Genomic DNA, 25423 nt, shown 5'->3' with positions numbered 1-25423 from the left:
GCGGTGGCTGAGTGATGCCGCACCGGGATGATGGCGCGCGGCCGGGCGGCGGGACGCGGCGTCGGCGCTGGCCGTGGGGCCGGTGGCGGGGCCGCCAAGCGCCGGCGTGCCGCGGTGGCGGTACCACACTTGTCCCCGTCCCGGTCCCCTCCCGCCCGCTCGGTCCCGCCCGCCGCCGCCCCCGCCCCGCGCGGTCCCGCTACCGGCGGCGGGAGCGCGCGTGACGCCAGGCCCCGCCCCCCCGGCGCTCCGCCCCCCGATTGGCCGCGCCACCGCCCAATGGGCACGCGGTCCGCCCGCCGCCGGGGGCCGCTGTGGCTCCGAGCGCCGCCGCCGCCGCTCCCAGCGCGCTCCGCGCCCTAGGCATGGCCGCTCCGCCCCGCCGCTGCTGAGCCGCCGCCGCCGCCCGGCCCCGCCGCCACCCGCCCGCGCCGCCTCCCCGCACCGCCCGCGCCGCCCCCCGCGCCATGGCCGACTGGGCCCCCGATCAGGTAAGCGCCGCCGCCGCCCCCCGCCGCCCCCGCCGGCCGCCGCCCCCCGGCCCGGCCCCGCGTCCCGCCCCCCCCGCGGGCTGCAGGCGCGTCCCCGCGCTCACCGCCGCGCGCCCGGCGCGTTCCCCCGGCAGGAGCTGGAGTGCATGATGGAGCCCCAGGAGCTGGGCCTGGAGCAGCCGCTGCCCGCCCCCGAGCAGGGCCCCGGCGGCGAGGCCGAGCTGCCGGCCGCCGAGATCTCTCTCACGCTGGTCACCGAGATCCAGGCCGTGGACAGGAAGGTGGACACCCAGGCCGCCCAGCTGATGAACCTGGAGGGCAGGATGAGGATGGCGGAGACGAAGCTGATCGGCTGCGAGAAGACGGCGGTGGAGTTCGGGAACCAGCTGGAGAGCAAGTGGACGGCACTGGGCACCCTCATCCAGGAGTACGGGCAGCTGCAGAAGCGGCTGGAGAACATGGAAAACCTGCTGAAGAACAGGAACTTCTGGATCCTGCGGCTGCCGCCGGGAGCGAAAGGGGAAGTGCCCAAGGTAACGGTTCGCTGCTCCCCGCTGCACAACGGGGCTGTTCTGCACACATGCTGGGCTCAGAACCCTGTACCCTGTGCTCACAGCCCATATCCTGTGCTTGCAGCCCTGTGCCCTGTACAGCCCCATATCTTGCACTGGCAGCCCCATCCCTGCACTGGCAGCCCTATCCCTGCACTGACAGCCCTATCTCTTGCACTGACAGCCTCATATCCTGCACTGACAGCCCTGTCCCTGCACTCAGAGCTTGGTTTTGGGGCAGCTGCAATGCAGGGAGCAGTTCATGGCTCCCCCACTGCACTGTGTTCCCATTGTACCCTGAAGCACCAGCACAGGTCCCGCTGTGTTAATTATGCACTGCTCGTGCACGTGTGATCAGGGAGGGATGTCACAAATTCCGGTGTATGGATCATGTGGAATTGTGTGGCTCAGCCCTGTGTAACTGGGAGGGTTTGGTAACATCTCTGGTACTTGTTCAGAGGTGATGAGGAGTGGAATTGTGTCAAAAAGGAGTGAAAAGGAGTCTGTGCCAGGTGCTGCTCGTGGGGCATCAGTTGTGACAGGAGGAGGCTGAGTAGGGGGAGGTGACAAGCAGGTGACAGTGGAAATCCCTGAGGCACGTGCGAAGGAGCAGGTGTTCCTGCCTGGGACTGTCCTGCGCGACACTTGAGGAGTTTCAGCAAGAAAATTGAATGAAAAAATATCCCCAGGTGTTTTCTTGAATGAGAAACAAACCCTGTGGTGCTGCTCCTTGCAGGTCCCCGTGGCCTTCAACGATGCCTCCTTTAACTTTTCTGAGGAGGAGTGGAAGAGCCTCAACGAGTGGCAGAAGGAGCTCTACAGGCACATCATGAAAGGAAACTACGAGGCCGTCATCTCCATGGGTAACGACAGCCAGGGTTTGCCCTCAGCCTTCTGGCACAGAGTTTTCCCAGGAACTGGTGGATGGAAGCAGTGCTGTGTCCTGCAGGATCAGGGAGGGGGTGGTGTGCTTTGGGAAGGTGTGACACAGCCCTGGCAGTGAGTTCAGCCCTCACAGCCATGTTATGGATGTCACGAGTGTCACTGCAGGGACAATGGCTCCCAGATGGTCCCTGTGGTTGTACAAGTGCTGGTATCACGGTGAGGAGGAGGGGAAGTGAGAGGACCCTCAGTGCAAGCAAAGCTGGGGAAGAGGGAAGTTCCTTTGTCACGCCAAGGTCCACAGATCCACTGCGCTGGGTGCATCAGCCCGCTGGCTGCTTAGGGCAGCAGAGGTGCCCTGTGCCCTGCCTCTGAGGTTCCTTCCAGCCCTTTCCATGGGGCCTGCCATGAGGGACAAGTGATGTTTCCTTGGGTGCTCTGTCCAACCTCAGGGAGTAAGTCCTGCTCAAGGTGCTGTGGGATCTGCTGGGGCAGAGCTGGGGAGAAGCAGTGGGTGAGAGTGAACTCTGCCTCCTGCTTTCCCCTCAGCAGCTCAGGGCAGAGCATTCCCAGCCAAAGGAACGCGCTCCGCTTGCTCCTGCCAGTCCTGGCCGCGGGAATTCCCTTTGGGGAACACTTTGCCTTCACAACATGTTCCAGAAATGACCTTGCCTTGGCTGGACAGTGGGTGGGAGCACAGACGCCGTCCCTGGTAGCCAGACGCTTCCCTGTGCTGAGTCCAGGCTCATCCACCTCCCTGCCATCCCGCTCTGCCCAATCCAGGCCTTTTCTGCTTTTTTTCCCCCGCCTTTTTCTTTATTTCTTTGAACAGAGGTTTCTTGCAGTCCCTGTGTGCCAGGCAAAAAGGTGAACGGTAACCACAGCCCCCATTCTCCTGTTTGCAAATTAATCCCATGTCCTGCTCCTGAGGCATGGGAATGCAGCGATCCCGCTGGAGGGGATCTGGGGATTTGAGCCTGGAGCTTAGAAAAATGTATCTGTGCTTCATCCCAAGGTTTCCCTTAAGAAATGAGGTTTAGGGGTTTGGCTCCTGTGTAAGACAAATGGATCCACCGGAGCAGAGGTGGAATTTAACCCCCAGGGCCTCCCACGTGTCTGGAAGTGAAGTGTTCCGCTCTCCACCCGAGGAGAGATGGTGATTGTCCCCTTTCCCCCACCAAAATCCACAAGCAGCCCGTGACTCGGACGAGTAGGACGGAGCGGTCCTGGCTGGAGGGAACCGCACGGGGAGGGCAGTGCTGGCAGCTCTGGTGCTGCCCCCGAGCTGAAGTCCCCATTGTAATGGATCCGCGGACCTTAGCGGAGAGAAGACAGGAGAGCCTGGAGGTAAGCGTGGATGCCTTTTCTTGCTGTCCTCCTCACGCTGCAGGCTGGGAGGTGCTCCTCGCCTGAGCAGAGTGTGCTCCTACATCCAGAGCCCACACGAGGTGAGCGGGGCAGAGGGGTGAGAGCAGCTTCCTAAGCCTCTCTCGTTCTGTTTCCCAGTGAAGGAAGGTTGGTGGGCAAAGGCTGGAGAGTCGCTCTCCCACCAGGCCAGGCGAAACATCCTCATCCTCTTTTTACGTGCAGATGCTGCCATTTCCAAGCCGGAGCTGCTGACACGGATTGAGCACGGAGAGGATCCCAATGCTGAGGATCAGGAGGACTCTGAGGGAGGAGAGACCCCCACGGACCCCACCACTGGTGAGCCTGGGACTCGGTGGGGAGGTGGAAGCAGATTTGGACCAGGCTGTTCAGTTTTGTCAGTTCTGTCCTCAGGTATGGGAGGACTTTGCTTTCCAACTTGTCTCCCACGTGATGCATCCATCCTTCCTGGAATCCTCTGAAGCAGCTGGAATGTTGGAGTGTAACTCCTGCTCTTTTTTCTTGCACAGAGTTTTTCTTCCCTGGGCCTGATGACAGCTCGTGGGGTAAATACGAAGAGACACTGGCTGAAAGCCGCGAGGGCTCCGAGGAAGAGGAGGGCATGGAGGTCCCTAGTACATGTGAGTGCAGTGAGATGTTTTGGGAATTGTCCCTTGCTTGGATATACTTTTGGCTTCCTGGCCTCATTCCCAGAAGCAGCTCAGCTTTTCTGGATGGTTCTTTTCCAGGATTTCAGGTAGTTGCTTTGAGTCACAGTTTATACCATGGGAGATCCTTCAGCCTCAGGCACTGTACCAAGCCCGTGAGGAAAAGAAGTTTTATTTCCTTTTCCTCTGGTTTTTTTTGCCTTTATCCTAATCTACATGTTCTTAAAGACCTGCCCTGCCTCACCTCCTCTTGAGGAACCCACTTTTTGCCTTTGGCTACCTATCTATAGCTAGATGATAATATATAACAATATTACAATATTTATATTACAATATAATTGAAGGCAGGAAGGTGCTGAAGCCTGTCCAGAGAAAGGCAGTGAAGCTGGGGAAGTGTCTGGAGCACCAGGAGCGGCTGAGGGAACTGGGGGGGCTCAGCCTGGAGAAAAGGAGGCTCAGGAGGGACTTTCTGGCTCTGCACAAGTCCCTGACAGGAGGGGGCAGCCAGAGGGAGTCCGGCTCTGCTCCCAGGGAACAAGGGACAGGATAAGATAAAAAGGCCTCAAGTTGTGCCAGGGGAGGTTCAGGTTGGAACCTGGGAAAATTTCTTCCCTAAAAGGGGCTGTTATGCATTGGAACAGGCTGCTCAGGGCAGTGGTGGAGTCCCCATCCCTGGAGGGATTTAACAGCTCTGTGGATGTGACTCTTGGGGACATGGGTCAGTGGTGGCCTTGGCAGTGCTGGGGGATGGTTGGACTCAATGATCTCCAAGGCCTTTTTCAACCTCAACAATTGTGAGATTCCAAGTCAATCCCTCTGGCCTTGCCAGATTCCCAGGACAGAGTAGGTGCTCCCAGCTGTACTCACAACCCCATCAGTGCCAGGCTCTGACCTGGGTGTGCACAGCAGAGACCACCCATGTCCCGAGGGAATTCTGGTGTAAATAAACCCAGTTCTCGCCTGCCCGAATGACACAAGTGTCTCTGCTCTGCCAGACGAACAGCCGTGTGATGAGGAAGGCTCTGAGAGCCTGGAGCTTTCCAGGTCGTTGACAGGAAAGTGGGAAGAGGTTTTCTGCAGCCCAGAGGAGGAGATGCAGTCAAGCAGCAAGAGCCAGAGCGGGTCGGCCCCGCCGCAGCGAACGGCGACAGGCAACGGGCTGAGGCGCTCCGTGCGTCGCGGGAGAGACTTGGCCAGGAAGGATCAGGAGGAGGCAGCGGCGGACAAAGGGCCTTACATCTGCTGCGAGTGCGGGCAGAGCTTCCTGGACAAGCAGCTCTTCGCCACCCACCAGAAGGCGCACGCCAGCGAGGAGGCCTGTACTTCCCTGGAACGCGGCGAGGGCTTCCGGCAGAAATCCAAAGCCAAGGGCCAGGGCCCCTCCCGCTCCAAAGCGTCCAAGCGCCCCGACGGAGAGAAGAGCTCGGGATTCAAGTATGGCTTCGTCAGGCACCAGGTGAACAACATGGTGGAGAGGCCCTACACCTGCTCCCAGTGCAAGGAGAGTTTCAGCCTGGAAGTGAGTCTTATCCTGCACCAGAAGCTGCACACGGGGAAGGGCGACGGGCCGCTGACGTGCACCTACTGCGGGAAGGACTTCCGAGACCTCTCCAAGGCCATCCGCCACCAGCGCATCCACACCGGCGAGCGGCCCTACCAGTGCACCGAGTGCGGGAAGAGCTTCATCCGGCGGGACCACCTGCTCAAGCACTGGCGGGTGCACACCGGGGAGACCCCCTACCAGTGCCCCGTCTGCGGGAAGCACTTCCGCTACAAAGAGTCCCTGAATTGCCACCAGAAAATCCACTCCCGCAACCCGCGGCCCGGGGAGGATTCGCAGCACAACCTGGGCTCAGCGGGCACCCAAACCGACCATTTCTGTGTGAAAAAAGAGACTAAGCAGTAGCCATGGTGGGGCCGGGGCAGAAGGGCTCGCGGTGACCGTGACGGTCTGGCAGGTGGACGTGCAGCATGATGGCAGGTGACTTGTATCGCGGCTAATCCATGTGGTCATGCTACGAAGCCCGCTTTGGTGAAGCATCCAAGGAATTCCTCTTACAGACTCTGCTCGGCCGGCCCAGGCACCTCTGGGACCCCGTGGGGTTCCATGGCACTTCCACCGCGGCGCAGGTCCCGTGCTCGCTGTTCCCTACGCAGGGTTGGATTCTGCCCGTAGAGAATAATCCCGAGCGATTCTCTGGGGTCCGTATTTAGCAGGTGTTCCCCCACCTATCTTTGTGCATATTCAGGAGTGACAAGCTTTCGCTTTCTTTTTTCCACTCGTTTCACTGCAAGGCTGGAAGCGCGAGGAGGGAGGGAGGGAAGGAAGGTGCCATTCCCAGCTGGCCGCCCGCTCCCGCTGCGTTGCCGTGTCCCGAAAGGCTGCGAGGCCAGCACTGGGATGAAGGGAAGAGAGGCGAGGCAGAGAGGTGGTTAGGGCACGACGCGGGATTTGTGGAAGGCAGGAAAGCGGAGAGGAGAGCGTGGCAAAGAGCGGGGTGAGATGAAGCAGGTGCAGGAGAAGGGGCTGAGGACATTGGAGCGGGAGGAGTTGGGAAGGGCGGTGTTTGGAGGCGTGCTGGGGTCACTCACACGAGGAGGACATGTCTCCGTTTTATTGAAGGGTGTCACTTGCCCCAGCTGGGCTGCAGTTCCCCTCTGGCCCGAGTGAGCAGCACCACTGGGCTGACACACAGACTCCTGACAATGAAGGATTTTATTATTATTTTTTAACTGGGTTTGGTCTCACTCAGGTAAGTCAGACGAGTGAAAGCAGCTTCTCCTAACCCCTGTAAAGAGCTGTTTGGTTTTTAGTTAACCTAGAAGTAGGCTATTATTATTATTAATTATTATTATTATTATTATTAATTATTATGATGATAATACTACAAGGAAAGGTGTGACACTATATTTCACAGTTGCTCTAAAACACTTCCATGTATGCGATAACTGCCCAGAGTTTTCCAGCCGTTTGTGTAAATATTGGATGACTTCTGGAGCTGTTGGTGTTGTTATGAAGTGGCTGTACGTGGTGTCTCTTCGCTCTGTATCGTCAGCTGCTGGTTCGTGACCGTGTTTTGTAATAACTTTTGTAAAGTCTGTCAATACAGTGTTTCCATTCTGAATTTCCTGTCAGCCCTTCCTGGTACCTTTGGCTCCCTCTTTCTGCTCCTGGCTGTTAGTAGCTTTTCCAGGTAATTGCGTAACAGGTGAACAGCACAGGCCAAGCTGAGCATCCAGAGAGCCAGGCCTGGCAAACGAGGTGATACATCCAGCATTTGGGATTGGTGTTTTTAACTTGGCTGCTGTGGCTGGAAGCAGATTTTGGGTTTGTGCTCTGGGAGCCACCCTGTGCCACACACAAGTGGGGCTGTGGATGGCTGAGGAGTCCCTGGATCTGCAGCGGGATGGAGCTGGAACATCCATGCTGGCAGCTGCTGCCAGCTGGGATTATGGAATCATAGAATGGCCTGGGTTGGAAGGGATCTCAAAGCATACCCAGCTGGTGCCACACACTGCGTGCTCTTCCCTTCCAGGCTCCCTCTCAGCCCAGCATTTCCCAGGCTCTTCCCAGAGCCCAGGACACAGAGACAGTTCCCTCTCCCCACCAGAGACCCCCCCCTTAATCTCCAAGGCCTGGGGGTTGTTCCAGCTTGGGACCTCGTGTGGGAGGTGGACAGAGCAGCCCATAGGTCAGAGCCACCATGGGGATGTGGCATGTGGAGGCCAGAGAGACCAGGGAGTGCCGAAGCCCCTCAGCCATCCCAATCCATGCCAGGTGCCGGAGAGCCAGAGCAAGTGACCCTGGGTGAATCCCCATGGGATGGGGCTGCCCCATGTGGGCACACTGGGATGGGAAAGGGCAGATGGGATACGGTAGGATACAGTGGGAAAGGATGAATGGAATGAGATGGGATGGGATGGGATGGGATGGGATGGGATGGGATGGGACAGGAAGGCATGGATGGAAAGAGATGTGATGAGAAAAGATGTGGAATGGATAGGGTGGGACAGGATGGGACATGACAAGACTGGACACACAGCATGAGGGGGATGGAATGGGATGGGACAGAATAGGGTGCAGTGGGACAGGATTGGATCAGTGTGGTTGGAGTGGGATGAGCCGAGGCATGAAGAGACAGGATGGATGGGATGGGACAGGAGAGCAGGGATCGGACAGGATGTGGTGGGATGAACAGAATGGGGTACAAGACTGGAAAGGACATGACAGGATGGACTGGGACGGGCTGGGAGACAATAGGAATGGATGATGTGAGGCAGGAGGGGACAGCGGGAGGGGACGGGAAGGGCGGGGATGGGACAGGAGAGGACGGGGCGGGACGGGATGCTCGGCTCGGGTCCGGCGGGGAGGCCGCGGGAGGGGAGGGGTCACTCCGTTTGCACGGCGCCGCCGCCTCCGGCCGCCATTTCCGAGCCCGCGGGGATGGGCGGGCTGGACCCGACGGGCGGGGCCGGGAAAGCCGCGCCGGGGCCTCCCTAGTGACCCCCCGGTGCGTCCCCGGCCCCTCGTGTCGCACCAAGCCACCCCAGTCTGTGCCGCTTGCCCCTCTCGCTGGCCCCAGTCAAACCAGCCCCTGCCGTCACCTTCCACCGCACCCCGGGCCTCCCCAGCTACCCCTCAGGCCTCCACAGTGCCCCTGTCACCTCTCGCCCCCCCTGCGAGCCCAGTCCCTCGGGCAATGCCCCGAGTGCCACCAGTCCCCTCGGCCCCGTCAGGTCCCCAGTCCCTCGGTTCCCCCTGTCCCCCCGGTGTCCCCGGTGTCCCCGTTCCCCGCAGCGCCCGGTGCGGGCGGTGCCGCGGAGAGGCCCCGACGGGGCGGGGCGCTGATGCCGTCGGCCCGCCAGGGGGCGCTGTGCGGCGCGCGGCCGCCCCGCTCCGCCCCGACCCGCGCGCGGTCCGGCGGCTGCAGCGCCCCCTGGCGGCGCGGCGGGGCAGCGGCGCGGCCGGAGCGCCGGACCCGGACCCGGACCCGGAGCCGCGCTCGGTGTCGGAGCCGCCGCCGCCCCCGCCCCGCCGCCTCCGCCCGCCAGGCCCGCGCCGCCCCCGCCCCGCCCCCGCCGCGCCGCGCCCCCGCCCCGCCGCGCCGCCCCGCGCCCAGCCCGATGCCCGGCGGCGGGCGGAGGTGAAGCAGCGAGCGGGCGCTGGATCCTCCCGGCCGCGGCCCCCGGGGCCCCGGGCACGGAACAAAGGGCCATGGCCGAGGGGGCCCCCGCTCAGGTAAAGGGCGCCCGCCCGCCGCGGGCCCGGGCCCGGCGCGCACGGCTCGCCCGCGGCTCGCGGGCCGCACGTCGGGGCTCACGGGCCGCGCCGTCGGGGCCGCGGCGGGGCGGGGGGGGCGGCGGGCGGCGGGCGCTGTCAGCGCGCGGGGCCGCGGCCGCCCCCCCGGGAGGACGGGCGGGGACGGGACGGGCGGCCCCGGGGGGGCGGCGGGGCCGCGCCGAACCCGCCCGGGCCTCCGCGGCCGGCGGCGCCCGCGTTGCCGTCGGGGCCGGGCCTGCCCGGCCGCCGCGCCCCCGCCGCCGGGCCTTGCGGGCCCCCGGGACGGACCCGCCGCCGCCGCCGCCGCTCCCCCCTCCGTGTCACCGCCCAGTCCCCATGGCGACGGGGCGCCCGCAGCCCCCCGGGTGTCCCCTTCCCGTGCCCATGGCAACGGGGCTCGGCCGGCCCGTGTCACCGTGCCCCCCCCCCGCCCAGTGTCGCCTCCCGGCCCCGCGCTGTCACCTCCCCCCCGCCCCCGCCGCGGCGGGTCCTGCCCGTCCCGTGGGACCGGCACGGGGCCGGTGTAAGCGGCTTAGCGGGGACACGGGGACGTCCCCGCCGCCCCGGCGAGCGCTGGGCCCTGCAGCGGCCCCCCCGCGGGGTCCCCGCCGCCCCGGGGATGTCCTCATCGCCCCGCGGGGGGTCCCTGTCAGCCGGGGGGAGGTCTCTATCATCCCGGGAGGGTCCCTATCCCCCTGGAGGGACGCCCCGCCCTGACCCCGCGCCCTTGTGTCCGCAGGCGCCAGAGCCGCTGCGGCCGCCGCGCTGCCCCTCACCCCTGCGGCCAGCGGCCGGCCCCGAGCGCACCTCGGAGCGGGAGACGCAGACGGCAGAGCTGTCCCTGACCGTGGTGGCGGCAGTGCAGGCGGTGGAGCGGAAGGTGGATTCCCACTCCACCCGCCTGCTCGACCTGGAGGGTCGGACGGGAATGGCTGAGAAGAAGCTGATCGACTGTGAGAAGACGGCGGCAGAGCTGGGGAACCAGCTGGAGAGCAAGTGTGCGGCGCTGGGCACCCTCATCCAGGAATACGGTCTGCTCCAGCGGCGCCTGGAGAACATGGAGAACCTGCTGAAGAACAGGAACTTCTGGATCCTGCGGCTGCCCCCCGGCAGGAAGGGGGAGGTCCCCAAGGTAACGGTGTCCTGGGGTGTGGGAGCTGGGCACTGCACCCAAAATGCTCCCAGAGGGCAGGACTGGGGTGGGTGGGTGAGTGGGGACAGCCCTGGCACAGGTGAGTTGCTTACCATTGCAGCTGCCCATTGCGGCAACCCAGCTCATCCCCATCTGGGACTAAAATACAGTGGGACACGGGCCTGGGAGGACATCCTGGTACTCAGGCCAGAGGTTTCAGTTCTGCTCCACTACGCTGCACAGTCCTCCTGCCATTGACTCTTTTTTTTATCATTTTTTTTGGTCGCTATTCGAAAAAATCCTGCAGATTTTGTGGTTCTTACGTCTTGACCACCTTGGTACTGCAGAGTCTCCCAGGCCGGGGAAAGAGCAAGTGGGAGCTGCTGCTGGAGGGAAGGGGCAAACTTTGGGATTCAGGGAGAGCAGATGAGCTCCCTGGGCTTAGCTGAGCTCTGGAAAGAGCCCACCATCAATATTCCGTTCCTGCTTGAATTTCACAACCTCCCCACTAAAAGAAAGTGTGCAGATGAGACCATGTAGGACATGGGAAAGGGAATGCCTCTGGAGAGAGCCAAGAGGGTCAGGAAAAGGGGGATTCAGACGCTGACACCCCATTAGTGCATTTGAGGGGCAGAACCAGAGTGCTGTGTTTCCTTCTGAAGAGCTCCACTCCAACACGGCACAGTTTGCACATCCTGAATTTATCCTTAGGAATTACTCCTTGGCAAACAAGCTAGGAAGCTGCAGCTGGTGGGCACACAGTAACTTGGGACAATGGGGAGCCCTGTGGGCCTGGGTAGAGTTTTCCCTGGAGTTCTGGGGTAATTGAATCCAAGGGTTACATCAGCTCATCAATAGGGATGAATCCAGCCCAGCTCCTGGGTTTTCTCTCCCTTATGGTCCCCATGCTGGGTCACTCTGCAGAGAGCAGGGACTGAGAGGAGGAGCTCAGGGTCCTCTGGGGAAATCCCAGTCTGGATTCATCACTAGGAACCATCCATTTGCCTGAGTCCTTTATTCCCACAGAAGTACCTGCCCAGGAGTTATTATAAATGTAAAAACCAACTCATTAATGGCCATGAAGGAGCTGAAGCCTGGCTGTGTCCAGGGTCCTCCTTGAACCCACTGTTGGAATTGCAGGTGCCGGTGACCTTTGATGATGTGTCTGTCTATTTCAATGACAAGGAATGGGAGAAGCTGGAGGAGTGGCAGAAGGAGCTGTACAAGAATGTGATGAAGGGGAACTACGAGTCTCTGATCTCTCTGGGTAAATACGGGGTGTCCTCGCCCTGCCGTGGGACAGGGGGCTCCTTCTGGCTCCTCCTTGGAGATCTCCTTGGATGAGACCCAAATGTACCACTCTAAAGACTTAAAAACACAGGTGGATGTTTCTAGTCTGGGTTCATTCAGATCATGCTGTGGTGGTGTTCTGGCTGGGTGGAGGATGCCTGTAAGCAGGTAGGCTGGAGACCTCCCAAACCTCTTCCAGCTGCAGTTGTGTTGTGAAAAACCATCTCTTTCCCCGTGGGTGTTGGGAGGGCTTCTCTGCATCTTCTGGGTCTGCAGTGGGTACCAGCCCATGCACCACTTTGGAAGATTTTGCAAAAGGGAAAATTGTCTGATGTGATTCATGCCTTGGGGCATTTCCTAAGGAGGTTCAGGAGAAATCCCAACTCTGCTGGGAGCTGGTGAAATGCTTTGGCTTTGGAGGAGCCAGGGTTTGTCTGAGAAGTTCTAAAACCCCACCAGGAAAACACTGGGGTGGCGTTTCTTCTCTAAGCTCAGCTCTGTGTGTGGCACCTCAGCTCCTGCCTCCATGAATCCCCTCTGCCACCAGCACCCATGGATGTTCCTGAGTGTCCTCACGTGTCCCCCCACACGCTGGAAAGAGGTGAAAGCCAATATTAGAGTCCCAGTGCAGTAATCCCTCTCTCCCTCCACCTCTCTCTCTCTCAACAGACTATGCAATTTCCAAACCTGGTGTTCTGTCTCAGATTGAGCAAGGGGAGGAATCGCGGGACAGGAATGAGCAGGACCTGGAGGAGAGTGAGATCATTACTGATGCCACGGCAGGTGAGATGGCACCTTGGCAAAAGGGCAGCCCTGGGTTGTGTTCCCAGGAGCTGCTCATCTGAGGCTGAAGTGGGCGTTGCTGGGGGCCATGGCTGATGGGGTTTATCAGGAGAAGCCTTGCCTAGGAATGGGATGAGTTTGTCTCATTAGAGATTTGATGTCCATGTACAGCTCAACATAGAAACCAGGGCAAGCAGAGCCTGGAGAGTTGGGCACTGGGAGCCCTTCCCAGTAAGGGAAGTATCTGCAACCAGAGCAGGTCCTCAGGGAGCCGGTGTGCCCAGCAAGGAAGGAGAATTGGGTCCCATTGGGAAAGCCCATCCACCCAGAAAATCTTCTCCACCCTGTCTTTGTGTGCGTGGATGGTGCCTGGGTTTATCCTTGGAGCATCCTCCTGGGCTGGGAAGCCTGCTCCCATCCTGTGTGCAGGGAGATGGGAGGCTGAGGGGTTTCTTCAAGGCTGGGCTGGGAATGGGGCACCAGTGACCCTGAGTCCCAGAGCAATTCCTACTCTGGGATAAGGGGACAAGGATGTGGCCTAGAAGAAGTGATGTCATCTCCACTGGTCATGCCTGATTCCAAGCTGTGGATGTGGGGTTGCTCTGACCCTTGACCTGTGCTCTTCATAGCAAGGATCTTGAAATTCAGTTGAGGCCAGTGGGAAGAGGAAGATCATGGCCAATGTGGATCTGCAGCTGGGGGATTTGGGGTGGCCAAGGAGTGCTGGCCGAAGGGCACTGAGTTCCCTGTGCCTGCAGAGGGTCCCAGGCTAAAGATGGGAGCATGGCAGGGATGGGTGAAGGGCAGGGGCTGAAGGGTTAGGAGAAGAGGCCGAGCAGATGAAACCCCTGTGCACGATCAGCAGCCAGAGCCAGCAGGGATTGCTGGGAACAGTTTCTTCATCCGGGCTGCTGGGAGTGACGGCGGGCGGGAATCTCTCTTTGCTGCAGCTGGAATAAGGGTTGTGATCAAAACGGAGGAGCTCCTTCCTGAAGACAGCCCTGAGAACCCTGAGCTGCATGGCATGTCGGGGCAGTCCGAGGGGAGCTTCCAGAGCCCGGATGAGGAGGCAGCCTGCGAGAGCCCCTATGGCTCTGTGTCCCCTCAGAGGGACCTCCCGGGAACCAGCCTGGGGGACTCGTCCGAGTATGGAGCCGAATTCAACGAGATCCAGAGGGTCATCGTTCACCACGGGAACTGCACAGGTGAGACATTTGGGACATGACACTGCACATGTGGCATGTCAGGGGGAATAGGACATGCCCTAGGGGGCTGTGGTGGGTTAGGAAAAGTGGGGAATAAGTTGGATGGACAGGAGGAGTTAAATCCCCCCAGAACCAGCACCTGAAGGAAAGTTGCTGGCTGCAGCAGTTTTAAGAGTGGCTCCACTTAGGCCTTGGGCTGAGAGGAGGAGGCAGCTCGTGTGTGGTGGACACAGGACGTGGTCTCTGAGGGCTCCTGTCCCACTCCAGAGTGGATTGAGCACTGGCCCAGTCCTCGTGTGTGGGGAAAGCCCTGGTTACCCACGGAGACCGAGGGAAGACATGTCTCAGGCAGTGTTCTGTGTGAGCCCCAGTGAGCCCTGCTCCCAAAATCCCCCTGTGGCAGAGGGCAGGATGTTGGTGGGGCTCCCACCCTGGTGTCAGGTGTGAAGGAGTGGATGGTTACACATGAATGTGAGGGGTTCTGCAGGTTGCTGAGTGTGAGGTTGCTCGGGGCAGCTCCACAGGACAGGGAAGAATGTGGCTGGAGCTCTGTGATGTTCAAGCTGCCAGGAGGGAAGGGGAAGGATGAGGTGACTTAGTGGAGAGACAAGATGATGGCACCGAGTGTTGCATGTGTAGAATTCTGCCAGTTGGGTAGCAGATACTGACCAGGTCCTGCAGAGGTGCTGTGAGGGTGGGAATGGGTGAGCAGGGAAATGGGAGGTTGGGAAGCTAGGTTCCTTCCTCATGATGTCTTTGTGGTGGTGTAACACAGACCAAAGTGGAGAGAGTTAGGCTCTTGAGGGCCTCAACTCTGTCTCGTGGGTCCTGTGGTCTGCTCACGGCTTTGTGAGGGAAACCAGCCAAGCCACCAGTGGGGCTGGGGCTGATCCTTGTCTGAGAGCTGCTGCCTCTGCCAGGGTGCAGGGCCGGCTGGTGGGGCTGAGCGGGAGCTGCAGCAGTGCTGGCCAGGATGCGGGGGCTGAGCCCATAGAGAGAAATCTCCTCACTGCAAGGACACAGGGAGAAGGACCTGGGTTTTCTCCTCCCGTGGAGGCAAGAGTGCCATGCTTTTGACACATCTGCTCCTGTCAGCTGCTTCTTCTAGGGAAAGTGTAGCTGCTCTTCCTGACAGAGTATCTAGGCCTGGCTCACAGTCCAGCATGGGGTGACGTGGGGCATCCCCATGGGCCTTCCCTCGGGGTGTGCTGACCATGTGTCCCTGGGATGGCTGCTCTCACCAAACAAAAACTCCAGCTCACTTCTGGCCTCGGTGACACAAGGGGGAGCCTGGCATGCAGCCGTTCATCCCACTGCCATTCCATCCCACTGCAGTTCCATCCCACTGCCATTCCATCTCACCACCAGGTGCTCTGGGAAGGAGCAGGGTCTCTCCCACACTCCATCATGGCAAAGCTGAGGGAAGGGGACTGTCCCAGGCTGACTGTGTTGTCCCAGGACCAGAGCTGGAGCCAAAAGCCTGGTGCTGTGTTTCTGTCAAGTGGTGCCGTGCTGGGAGTGTTGTAGCCCAGTGAAACAGCAGCAGATAGAGCTGCTCTGAAATCACTCAGCCACCCGAGCCCTGGCAAATGATGGCGCTTTTATCCCCCACATCCTGCAGCACCATGAAGTTTCCAGACCTTTTGGCAGGCAGTTGGAGTGCACCCTCTGGAGGAGCCCAAACAGGGTTGGTTTGTCTGGTCTCTTTGTTCAGGGGTGATATGGCCAGTCCCATACTCTGGGCTCTGGCTGCAGCTGGCTCATGTCCTGGTGGTCAGGCAGAGTAGGCAGATGCAAACAGCTGTAGCAGCCTGGGCAGGCATTCCTGTAGCACCCAGGGGTGTAAGAGGCCACCCTGTCCCACCCAATGAGCCTAACACTGTTGGGTTTTCCCCCTCAGAGGATGGGATCGTGATCAAGACAGAGGAAGAGGAGGAGGAGGAGGATGACCCCGACCCACTGGAGCCATGCGCCATGTTCTCCGGCCGGAGCGAGCCGCAGGTGTTCCCCAGCCACGAGGCCGGGCTGGGCTGTGAGGCGCAGTGCAGCTCCAAGGTGCAGCCCCGGGGCCTGGCTGCCCGAGTGAGGAAGCCATCGGCCTGCGAGAGGGACTCCGGGGACATGAAGCCGTCCAGCGGCCAGCAGCGGAACCGGACGCGGGAGAGACCCTACATTTGCCCCGAGTGCGGGAAGAGCTTCATGCTCAAGATCAACTTCATGATCCACCAGCGCAACCACCTCAAGGAAGGGCCCTACGAGTGCCACGAATGCGACCTCAGCTTCCGCAACAAGCAGCAATTCCTGCTGCACCAGCGCAGCCACACGCGCCGCGGCGTGGGGGTCCCGCGGCGCCCCGAGCACGGCCTCAAGCCGCCGTCGCGGCCGCCGCCCCCGGGGAAGCCCTACAAGTGCTCCGAGTGTGAGAGCAGCTTCAGCCACAAGTCGAGCCTCAGCAAACACCAGATCACCCACGTCGGGGAGCGGCCCTTCACCTGCGGCGAGTGCCGCAGGAGCTTCCGCCTGCAGATCAGCCTCCTCATGCACCAGAGGATCCATGCCGGCAAGAACGAGATGGCCTTCCTGTGCCCCCAGTGCGGCAAGAACTTCACCCGGCCCTCCCACCTGCTGCGGCACCAGCGGACTCACACCGGCGAGCGGCCCTACCAGTGCAGCCAGTGCGAGAAGACCTTCAGCGAGAAGTCCAAGCTCACCAACCATTACCGCATCCACACGCGGGAGCGCCCGCACGCCTGCGCCGTCTGCGGGAAGGGCTTCATCCGCAAGCACCACCTCCTGGAGCACCAGCGCATCCACACGGGCGAGCGGCCCTACCACTGCACCGAGTGTGGCAAGAACTTCACGCAGAAGCATCACCTCCTGGAGCACCAGCGGGCGCACACCGGCGAGCGGCCCTACCCCTGCACCGAGTGCACCAAGTGCTTCCGCTACAAGCAGTCTCTCAAGTACCACCTGAGGACGCACATGGGAGAGTGAGGGGCTGCCGAGGCTTCCTCTCCCTCCCTCTCTCCCTCCCTCCATCCCTCCCTCCCGTCCTCCCGTTCTCCTCCTTCTCCTCCACTCATCTCTCCCACCCTCCCTCCATCCATCTCCCCCCACCCCAGCTCAGGGCATGGACATCAAGGAAGCTTTGTGTGGTAGCGCCACTGGCCTGGTGGAGACTCGGCTGATTGGAAATAAATTAATGAATTAAAGCAAGCAACGCGCGGCAAAATTAAAAGATTATATATATATAAAATTAACAGAAGCACCTGATTTAGGGGGAATCCTCACCAACAAGCAAACAAACCACCAACAAAAGAAACCTGTACACAGGGTGTTTTGCCGGAGTAGGACTCGTAACTGCTTTTTAAATCTACTGTTTGGTTTTTTTTAATAAATGTGGAGGAACTTTTTATTTGATAAGTAACCTTAGGATGGGCAAGATTTTATTTTTGGTTTTGTTTTTTTTCTTTTTTTTTTTTTTTGTTAACTGCTCTGTAGGCTGATTCTGGCACAGTCACTTTTTGTCCAGGAGCTCTGCGGAGGTGCTGCCTCGTCCAGGCTGGATGTGACAGGAGGAGCTCCGGCCGGGGGGGGGAGGTGAGTAATTAACAGATGAAGCTGATGAGGAAGTTCTTCGTGTGTCTAGATTGGAAGCACTGATAGTGCCTGCCCGGCTCGCGGGGCTGTGATGCACTCCTGAATTATACAATAGAATAAAATTCTAGTTGCAGTAAAAGACCCTTTTTCTGGTAGGACCCCTCGGCAAGGCTCCTCCTAACACCATTCCTAGTGCTCAATCCTCCCACCGGGGGCCTTGCCCTGCTGCCACCGAGAGCATTGGGGTGCTGTGGGGTCACCATGGACTGAGAGCAAGACCTTGATGTGTTTAACTGCTCTGCTGTCCTTGAGCTGCCCATGGTAGCATTGACCATGTGCTCCCCAGTGGGAGAAGCAGTGGGATTCCTGCCCCAGTGAGGGCAGCTCCATGCTAGCTCCAAGACCTCCCGGTTCCTGGGTGTGGTGCCAGGGTGGGTGGGACACAATCCACGTCCTTGCTGTTGTTTTGAGCTCCTGTTTGTACCAGCTCGGTTCCTGGGCATCCCAGCTTGTCCTGGCTGCAGCTGCTGAGGTTGGGCTGTGGCTGGGCGAAATCCATCCAAAGGGCTGGGCTGGGGCTGGGGTGGTGATATCAGCTGGGGCTGGGGTGGTGACACTAGCTCCTCAGAGCACTTGGGGCTCCTTCCCAGTGCTGTCAGATCTCACGTTAGACAGTGCCATCAATAAACAGAGCGATGATGGGAGAAGTTGTCAGGACCTGTTAATGCCTTTGCAGAACCAAAGTCCTGATCCAGGACTTTGCTGGTGTATGAAGCCCTCCTAAGTTTGGGATTTATGGCCTCTTCTGTGCTAGAAAGTGCCAGAGGGCAGTGCAGCCGTGTGGAGCTGCTGAGAGCCACCAGCTGGTCACTGCTGTGGGTGGGAGAATTTTGGGGCTGCCAGGGCAAGTTTTTGGCCAAGGTTCCTGCAGTCTCACTGCTGGGATGGTGCCTACAACTCCCTGGAAGCAGTTTGGGGTTTCAGGTCAGGGTGTGCAGCCTGACAGGAGTTGATACTTCCATCCCTGGAAGTTGGCCTGGCTGGATAAAGCTTTGAGCAACCTGGTCTAGTGGAAGGTGTTCCTGCCCTTCCAGGGGGGTGGAACAAGGTGAGCTTTGAGGTCCCTTCCCACCCAAACCATTCTGGGATTCCATGAAAAGTGCTGAGAGGGGGCTGATGTCCTGGGAGGGAGGTGTGGGTGCAGGACAGGAGAGCCTGGCTGCAGCTCTGTGTCCCTCAGCAGCCTCCCTGCATCCCCCTCAGCAGGACTAAATGCAATTATGGGGAAGAAGGAAATGAAAAGCAGAACTGATTCTGGTTCTCAGTAGCTCATGTTCGTCACACTGGCAGCAACAGGGACCTGGCAGCATCCTTTTTTCTCCCTAAAAATGGATGAATTCAGCTTTTTATCAGCAAAAAGAAGCTGAGATGCCTGAACTAGCCTGGCTACCCCTCTGCAGTGCCAGGACCATGGTGTAGCCAGGCTGGCAGTGCCCATGCTCTACTGTGTGTCACTGGGCCCCACACAGCAACTTCTCTGCCCCTTGTGCTGTTCCTTGCCTGCTGCACACAGACATAACAGCCTCGGTCACTGGACACTGCCAGGATTTAACATCCTGGTGACCTTCAGCAGCTCAAATGTCACCAATCCGTCTGCAGGCACAGCTCCCGTGCCAGTGGGACTGCACAGCCATCGTGACCCTGAGTGCAGAGTGGCAGTGACACTGAAAACAACAGCGGTGGCAATTAACAGCATTGTCCCACAGACGGACACACTGACTCGACAGCCCTGTCCCTGTGGGTTTAGCCTGGTTACACTTGCCCAGCAACCTATGGCCAAATACAGGGGGTGGATTTTGGGCACCCAGCACCCACCAGGACTGAGCCCACAGCAGCACAGGGGACAATGTGAACCCACAGCCTGTGGAGAGGCACAAGGCAGCTCGAGGGGCTCTGCTTCCCCAAGCACTGCTGCTGCTCTCCAGGTCTTTTGGAACTGGGATGAGAGTGAAGGACACACTGGGAGAGGCGCCGGCAGCCATGGGGTGTGATGCTGGAGGCTGGAGCCCTCCTGCCCCAGAGCAGCTGTGGGTTTGGGGGGATTTCAGGCGAGCAGGCTGGGGCTGGCAGTGCAGGGAGGCAGCACAGGATTACCCTTGGCTCCCGCACGGCACAGCTGCCGCCCCGACACAATCCCTTAAAACTGCATTAACCCAGCCCGGGTGGCTGGGAAGCAACTCCAGGGAGCGCGAGGCCTCGGGAAGGATCACAGTGCAAGGCCTTGGGAAAGGATTCCCACTCGGCAGCTCTGACCCGCCACCCACAGCCGAGCCAGGGCAAAGCTCCCGGACGCGTTCCAGCTTATTAATGATTAAATTAATTTAAGCATCCCGAGCATCCGTGGGCGCTGGCAGCACCGTGCCGGAGCGTGCCGGCTGCGCCCCGGGGGAAGGCTGGGATGAAGGCTCACACTCACCCCAGCCCTCCCCATCGGCGGCCACTGCGTCATCCCTGCTTGCGTGGGCTGCCCACGGCCACGCGTGTGCAGACATGGGCACACGCAGCACACACAGCAGTGCCCGTGTCCCCCCCGGTGTTCTCCTACTGGACACACGGACATGGACACACATGTGTGTGTTCTGAGATCCAGGCACAGGAACATACACAGGGAGAGGCAGGGACACTCCCATGCACACACACAGACACGTAGTGTATATGGATGCGCAGATCCCTGTATACAGATACCAACACAGAGGTGTGAACCCACACACCAACAGCCACACACACATGGAAACACACAAACACACAGACACAGGTACCCATGTAGTGCACACACACACACGCACGTAGGCACACAAATAAATGTGCACACAGACGCGCACAAATGTGCTCTCACATGCGGGCACGTGTACAAAACCATTCACACCTGTACGTATACATCACATACATTCACACACACGTACTACACACATACACACATACACTACCCACGTGCACACACCACATACACACGGGCACGGAAGCATGTACGCATATCTATGTGTACACACACGCACTCACACACCCAGTCCTTTCTCTGCCCCGCAGTCCATTTTCTGCCCCGCAGCCCTTTCTCTGCCCCGCAGCCCCGCCCGGCCCCGTCGCGCCCCGCCCCGGCCCCGCCCCGGCCCGCCCCATCCCGCCCGTTCCCGGCCGTCGCGGCCATGGCTCAGGAGCTGCTGGCCCTGGGCGAGCAGCTGGCGGCCGAGGCCACCTGCCCGGTGTGCCTGGAGCTGTTCGCGCAGCCCGTGCTCACGGCGTGCGGGCACAGCTTCTGCCGGCAATGCCTGGAGGACGTGCTGGGGAAGCCCCCGCGCCCCGCCGCCTGCCCGCAGTGCCGCGCCACAGTAGAGCCGGGCTCGCTGCGCCCCAACCGCTCGCTGGGCGCCATGGCGGGGCTGGCCCGGGCCCTGGAGGAGGCGGCGGGGCGGGCTCGGTGCCCCCAGCACGGCGAGCCCCTGGCGCTGTTCTGCGAGCCCTGCGCCGCCCCGCTCTGCGCGCTCTGCCAGGACGGGCCCGAGCACCGCCAGCACCGCTTCCGCCCCGCCGACGAGGCCGCCCGGGAGCTCCGGGTACGGGGCGGCGCCGGAGAGGGGCCGGGAGGTTGGGGAGGGGCGGGGTGGCCGAGGGGCTCGGGTTGGGATCCCCTCCACGCCTGGCCTCGGGCCCATCTGGCCCCTCGGTGCCCTGCAGGGACAGGCAAGGGTCCCCTCTGGGCACGGGTTAGTGTCCTGTCCGGGCACACATCTGGGGTCCCTTCAAGGACAGGCTGGGGTCTGCTCTGGGCTCCTCTTGGTATGGTCTCCTCCATGCTTGGGTGTGATCTTCTCTGGGGTTCATTCTGGGCACTGCTCTGGTTCCCCTCGACACACAGGTTAGGCTGGGTCCCTGTCCAGCCACGGATTTGGGGTCCCACCCAGCTGCCAGCTGGGGTCCCTGTTTAGGTACCACTTTGTAGTCCCCATCTGGCTGTGGGCTGGGGTCCTGTATCCCACCCTGGTGGGGCTGCTGGTTCTGGTTCTCAGAGGAGCATGAGAAGTTTTTTAATACTCCAGCAAATTTATGGAGCATGTCTGAGACGCTGCTACTCTCACTGCAAACCTCTTCCCAGAAATCCCACTTCCAATGCCAAAAGTTGTTTTTTCTAATTAAAAAAAAAATTAAACAAAACCCCAAACCACAAACTCCAGGGTTTCCACACGAAGTTATTCCAGAAGTGTTTCTGGCCACAAGAGCTGTGGATGGGGATCTCCCCAGCCTGACTAATTGAGTTTGGAGAGTGCTGCCTCTGGGTACTGTCTCTGAGCTCAAAATGCACCCACAGGCACCCAGGAGTCACCCCCAGTGACTCCCCAGACTGGGAATGTTCCTACAGGGGCTGTTGGGTGACATAATCTCCCTCCTGCGAATGTCAATCCAAAATTACCAAAAATGCCTTTTTTTAATCCTTGTCCCAGGAGAGACTTGAGAGCAACCTGCTTTTTCTACAAAAAGAGAAGGAAAAATTGAAGCCCAAAGGAGAGCAGAAAAGTGATGACCTGCTGGTGTGTGTTCCTCTCCATGCCCCACACTGCTCACCCACCTGGCTCCCCAGGAATGTCCCATCTTTCCCTTTCCCCATATATATTTATCTCCTATTCCATGACAACGTTTTTTTCTCTCTCCCTCTCTCTCCATCCCATATGTCCTCTTTGTGGGCGCATCAACATCCAGACTTACCTCCCCTCTCTCCATTGTTCCTGCTTTTCCTCTCCAAAATCTCTGGTCCATTTCCATGTGATCCTTGCCCCTCTCTGCAGTACCTGTGTCCCTGTGGAGGCAGCTGGCGGCTGGACTGGCTCAGGGCCTTTGTGTGGTGCCTTGCAGATGATGGTGGTCTCGGAGGCACAGTGTGTGCAGGACACCTTTGAGGAGCTGCAGCAGTTCCTGAAGGAGCAGGAGAAGGCCCTGCTGGCCCAGCTGGAGCAGGTGTCCCAGGAGCTTGTCAGTCGGAGCTGTGAATACAACACCAGGGTTTCAGAGAGGGAGTCGCTGCTGGACACGGTGATTGCGCAGATCCAGGAGAAACGGGACCAGCCGGTGGTGGAGTTCCTCATGGTGAGGCTGCATCACCCACTGGGTGCTGTGCCCCCCAGTGAGGCTGGGGACACCTCTCTGCATCCCAGTGCAACCCAGGGGCCCTGAGGGAAGGGAGGGTTGGGATGACGTGTGGGGTGACCCCCAACCCCCTTAACCTGCTTCACACAGCTGGGCAGCCACTGGAGCTCCCTGCCCCAAGCATCACCGTCCTTCTGGGCAGCGCCAAGCTAAACCTGTGTTTTCTCTCTTCCAGGATGTTGGCAAAATCCTGAGTAGGTATGAAACGGGCTTGGTGTCACTCTCTTCCTGTGAAGCTCTTCTGGCCAGAGGTTTGGAAATGCTGCAGGAGCTGGGAGGGAGATGGTTTGCCCTTCTGAGTATTTGGGGTTTCTTGTGATGTTACTGGGAACCAGAGGCCATTGCACCCCTCTTAAAGACAGGGTTTCTGTGCCAGTAGCTGGGACACAGCTCCCCAGAGTTCTGTGGCTGCAGGGATTTCCCTGTTTCCCTCCTGGCCCTGGCTGACAGCTGGGCTCAGAGCTCCTGTCCATGTTGTTCCCCTCAGCTGTGAGGCAGCCAAGGCCCCAGTCCCAGAGCCAGTATCCCCAGAGCTGCAGAGGAGCATTGAGAGCCTCTCTGAGACAAGCCAGCTGGTCCTGGATGTGTTGGCCAAATTCAAAGGTAAAGCTCTGCTGGCTCCCTGCTGTGCTTCCCCTGGGCTTGGCTGGCAGCAGGAGATCCTCACTGCCTGGTGCCTCTGCCTGGGGCTTGGGAGCAGAATGCCTGCTCCAGATGGGAACCATTCCCGACATGGGCTTTGCTGGAGCCTGGGGCTCCACGTCTGGCTTGCTGTCCTGATGAGGAGCAGGAAAGATGCCACAGAAGAGACATTCACACATCTTCCTTTCCTTCTTCCAGTGAGCCTGCAGAGCAAGATAGACAGGGAAAGGGGTAAGTTTCTGGAGCTGATGGGCACAAGTGAGGGTGAAACGTTTCCAGGATGAGTTTCCTCATGTCTTTGGCACAGAGAGTCTCCCACCACAACATCTAAACCCGGCATCTGTCTAGGACTGTGTCCTGTTGTTTTGACTAGGCCTGCTGTAAAAATCCAGGTCTGTCCCTGAGCCAGGCAGCACCAGGGATGTTGTCCTGTAACACCAGATGAGGGCCAGGACAGCACAAGGCCATGTCAGGCTGTGACCAGTTAAGCAGAGGGGCTGTACATGTTTTTAGCTGGCATTTAGGCATGATCAGAAGTGCTTTTGCAGGTCCACATGATGCAGCATCTCTCAGGTCTGGCTGGCACCATTTGTGCTCAGGCTACTCTCTGCACTCTCAGTTTTCACTCTCAGTTTTTGGGATGATGGACTTGAGCGCAGGACAAGTTGTGCCTCAGTTTCCCCCCGCAGTCCTCGGAGGAGTGGGTTTTGCAGAGGGTCTGGGATGGTGACAGTGCACAGTGACACCTGTGCAGCCTTATGGGATGGCCACGGGATGGCAGCAGAACATCCCACATGGACAGGCAGTTCCAGCTCTGGAGCCAGGGTGCCTGATTGCTCGGCAGAGCAGCGTTCAGAGCTGGTTTTCCCTTGGGTGAGCATTTGTCACAGGAGCAGGGACTGGTGTGGCAGGACTCCTGCCTTGCAGCAATGCCTCCTCACACCCACGGGATACACTGCTGCCCACAGCCAGCAATATCCAGCAGACCTGGCAGCAGATTTAGCAATCCATTGTGTCTGTTCCCTTCATGTGGGGACACTGCCTGGCTCAGTCGTGCTTTGGGGGGCATCTTTTCACCCCTGGGTCCCAGAGTGGGGGACAGTGAGGGTCCTGTGTCCCATGTCACCCGAGGGGCTGCAGAGTGCCTGCTGTGCTCCCAGGACACATCCCAGCCCCGTGGTTCAGGGGGGAGAGGTGCTGATTCTCTCAGCAGGCACAGACTGACGTTTCTGTCTTCCATTAGAGAAGGTGACGCTGGACCCAGAGACAGCAAGTCCTCACCTGACCCTCTCGCGGGACCACAAAACTGTCTGGCTCGGAGATGGGAAACAAAACCTCCCTGACACTTCCATGAGATTCACGGGCAGCCCCAGTGTCCTGGGCTCCCAGGGGTTCACGTCTGGGAGGCATTACTGGGAGCTGGAGGTCGGGAAGGGGGACAGCTGGGCCATTGGGGTGGCCCTGGAGTCTGTGCAGAGGAAGGACTCGCTCATGATGGCCCTGGGGAAGATCTGGGCCCTGCGGCTGGACTGGGATGGTCAGTACACGGCACTCCACATGCCCCCTGCCCCGCTGGCACTGCAGGAAAAGCTCCAGAGAATCAGGGTCCACCTGGACTACGAAGCAGGCCAAGTGACCTTCTACAACGCAGAGAACATGACACAGCTCTTGCAGTTCAAGGCCTCCTTCACCGAGAAAGTCTTCCCGTATTTTTGGCTCTGGTCACGAGAAACCCACATCCAGCTGTGTGACTGATAGACTCCGATGGCTCCCGAGCCCCTTGGCTCGCTGAGCAGGGAAGAGGTGTGGGAATGGCACTGCATCACACTGCAAACCTGCTGCAGCTCTGCCTGGGCTGGATCCCCTCTGCACTTTGCTGCATCTCCTCCTGCTAAGCACTTTGGAGCATTAAAGAAGTGCTGTCCTGCCTGAGGGTGTGTGCATGCTGGTATCCTGGCTCGATCCCGGGGTGACAGTGGGAGTCCTACCTCTCCCTGTGGGCACTGAGGCCATAGGGGTAATCGGGAGGGAGGAAAGAGGCTCTGATTGTCCATGCCAGCCTTTGACAGCTCTGCATGGTTTGTTGCATCTGTGCTGTGCTGTGCTGGAGGATGCAGCCACCCCACACCCAGGAAGTCAGGGTGGTGCCACGAACTGATAATAGTGGTGATAATTGCTCAAAAAGCTCATGAAAAAGAAAATGTTCAGGGAGGGAGAGCTGGAGCGAGGGCACAGCTGAAGAGCAGCAGGAGGCGGGGGTGTGATGGGCATCTCTGCGGTGTGGGGGGTCAGGGAAGGAGCAAACACCGCATTGTCTAATGCAGGAAGCGGGATTGC

At 59.6% G+C, this 25423-nt stretch overlaps 3 protein-coding genes across 4 annotated transcripts; all 3 read left to right on the top strand.

The window, feature by feature from the left end:
• Positions 1–352: 352 nt before the first annotated feature.
• On the top strand, positions 353–7082 carry LOC146440660 (zinc finger protein 783-like). Its single transcript, XM_085050038.1, has 6 exons — positions 353–491; positions 626–1024; positions 1779–1905; positions 3515–3628; positions 3820–3930; positions 4953–7082. The coding sequence occupies exons 1-6, from the start codon at positions 468–470 to the stop codon at positions 5861–5863; spliced, it is 1686 nt and encodes a 561-aa protein (XP_084906164.1). The 5' UTR covers positions 353–467; the 3' UTR covers positions 5864–7082.
• A 1868-nt stretch (positions 7083–8950) lies between these two features.
• ZNF777 (zinc finger protein 777) lies at positions 8951–16864 on the top strand. Its single transcript, XM_085050034.1, has 6 exons — positions 8951–9196; positions 9978–10370; positions 11511–11637; positions 12330–12443; positions 13394–13648; positions 15549–16864. Exons 1-6 carry the CDS (start codon positions 9173–9175, stop codon positions 16640–16642), a joined length of 2007 nt encoding a protein of 668 aa, XP_084906160.1. The 5' UTR covers positions 8951–9172; the 3' UTR covers positions 16643–16864.
• A 3567-nt stretch (positions 16865–20431) lies between these two features.
• LOC146440658 (E3 ubiquitin-protein ligase TRIM7-like) lies at positions 20432–25018 on the top strand. 2 transcript variants are annotated; one of them, XM_085050035.1, is made up of 7 exons: positions 20432–20859; positions 21745–21831; positions 22154–22384; positions 22620–22642; positions 22932–23047; positions 23285–23317; positions 24330–25018. In XM_085050035.1, exons 1-7 carry the CDS (start codon positions 20452–20454, stop codon positions 24839–24841), a joined length of 1410 nt encoding a protein of 469 aa, XP_084906161.1. In that variant the 5' UTR covers positions 20432–20451; the 3' UTR covers positions 24842–25018. The 2 variants fall into 2 exon arrangements, with proteins under 2 accessions (XP_084906161.1, XP_084906162.1); XM_085050036.1 differs by lacking the exon at positions 21745–21831.
• Positions 25019–25423: the final 405 nt, after the last annotated feature.

Source organism: Lichenostomus cassidix, chromosome 2 (genome assembly GCF_008360975.1).
Source record: "Lichenostomus cassidix isolate B80296 chromosome 2, HeHo_3.0, whole genome shotgun sequence".
Taxonomy (NCBI): domain Eukaryota; kingdom Metazoa; phylum Chordata; class Aves; order Passeriformes; family Meliphagidae; genus Lichenostomus; species Lichenostomus cassidix.
Note: the sequence above shows the minus strand (reverse complement) of the source record. Positions and strands in the feature narration are given on the sequence as shown.

Coding starts and splice junctions, on each gene's coding strand:
- ZNF777 (XM_085050034.1), top strand. CDS start 9,173: ATGGCCGAGGGGGCCCCCGCTCAG. Junction 10,371..11,510: donor GGAAGGGGGAGGTCCCCAAG/GTAACGGTGTCC, acceptor TTGGAATTGCAG/GTGCCGGTGACCTTTGATGA. Junction 13,649..15,548: donor TCACCACGGGAACTGCACAG/GTGAGACATTTG, acceptor TTTCCCCCTCAG/AGGATGGGATCGTGATCAAG.
- LOC146440660 (XM_085050038.1), top strand. CDS start 468: ATGGCCGACTGGGCCCCCGATCAG. Junction 1,025..1,778: donor CGAAAGGGGAAGTGCCCAAG/GTAACGGTTCGC, acceptor TGCTCCTTGCAG/GTCCCCGTGGCCTTCAACGA. Junction 3,629..3,819: donor CCCCACGGACCCCACCACTG/GTGAGCCTGGGA, acceptor TTTCTTGCACAG/AGTTTTTCTTCCCTGGGCCT.
- LOC146440658 (XM_085050035.1), top strand. CDS start 20,452: ATGGCTCAGGAGCTGCTGGCCCTGGGCGAGCAGCTGGCGGCCGAGGCC. Junction 20,860..21,744: donor AGGCCGCCCGGGAGCTCCGG/GTACGGGGCGGC, acceptor TCCTTGTCCCAG/GAGAGACTTGAGAGCAACCT. Junction 23,048..23,284: donor TGTGTTGGCCAAATTCAAAG/GTAAAGCTCTGC, acceptor TCCTTCTTCCAG/TGAGCCTGCAGAGCAAGATA.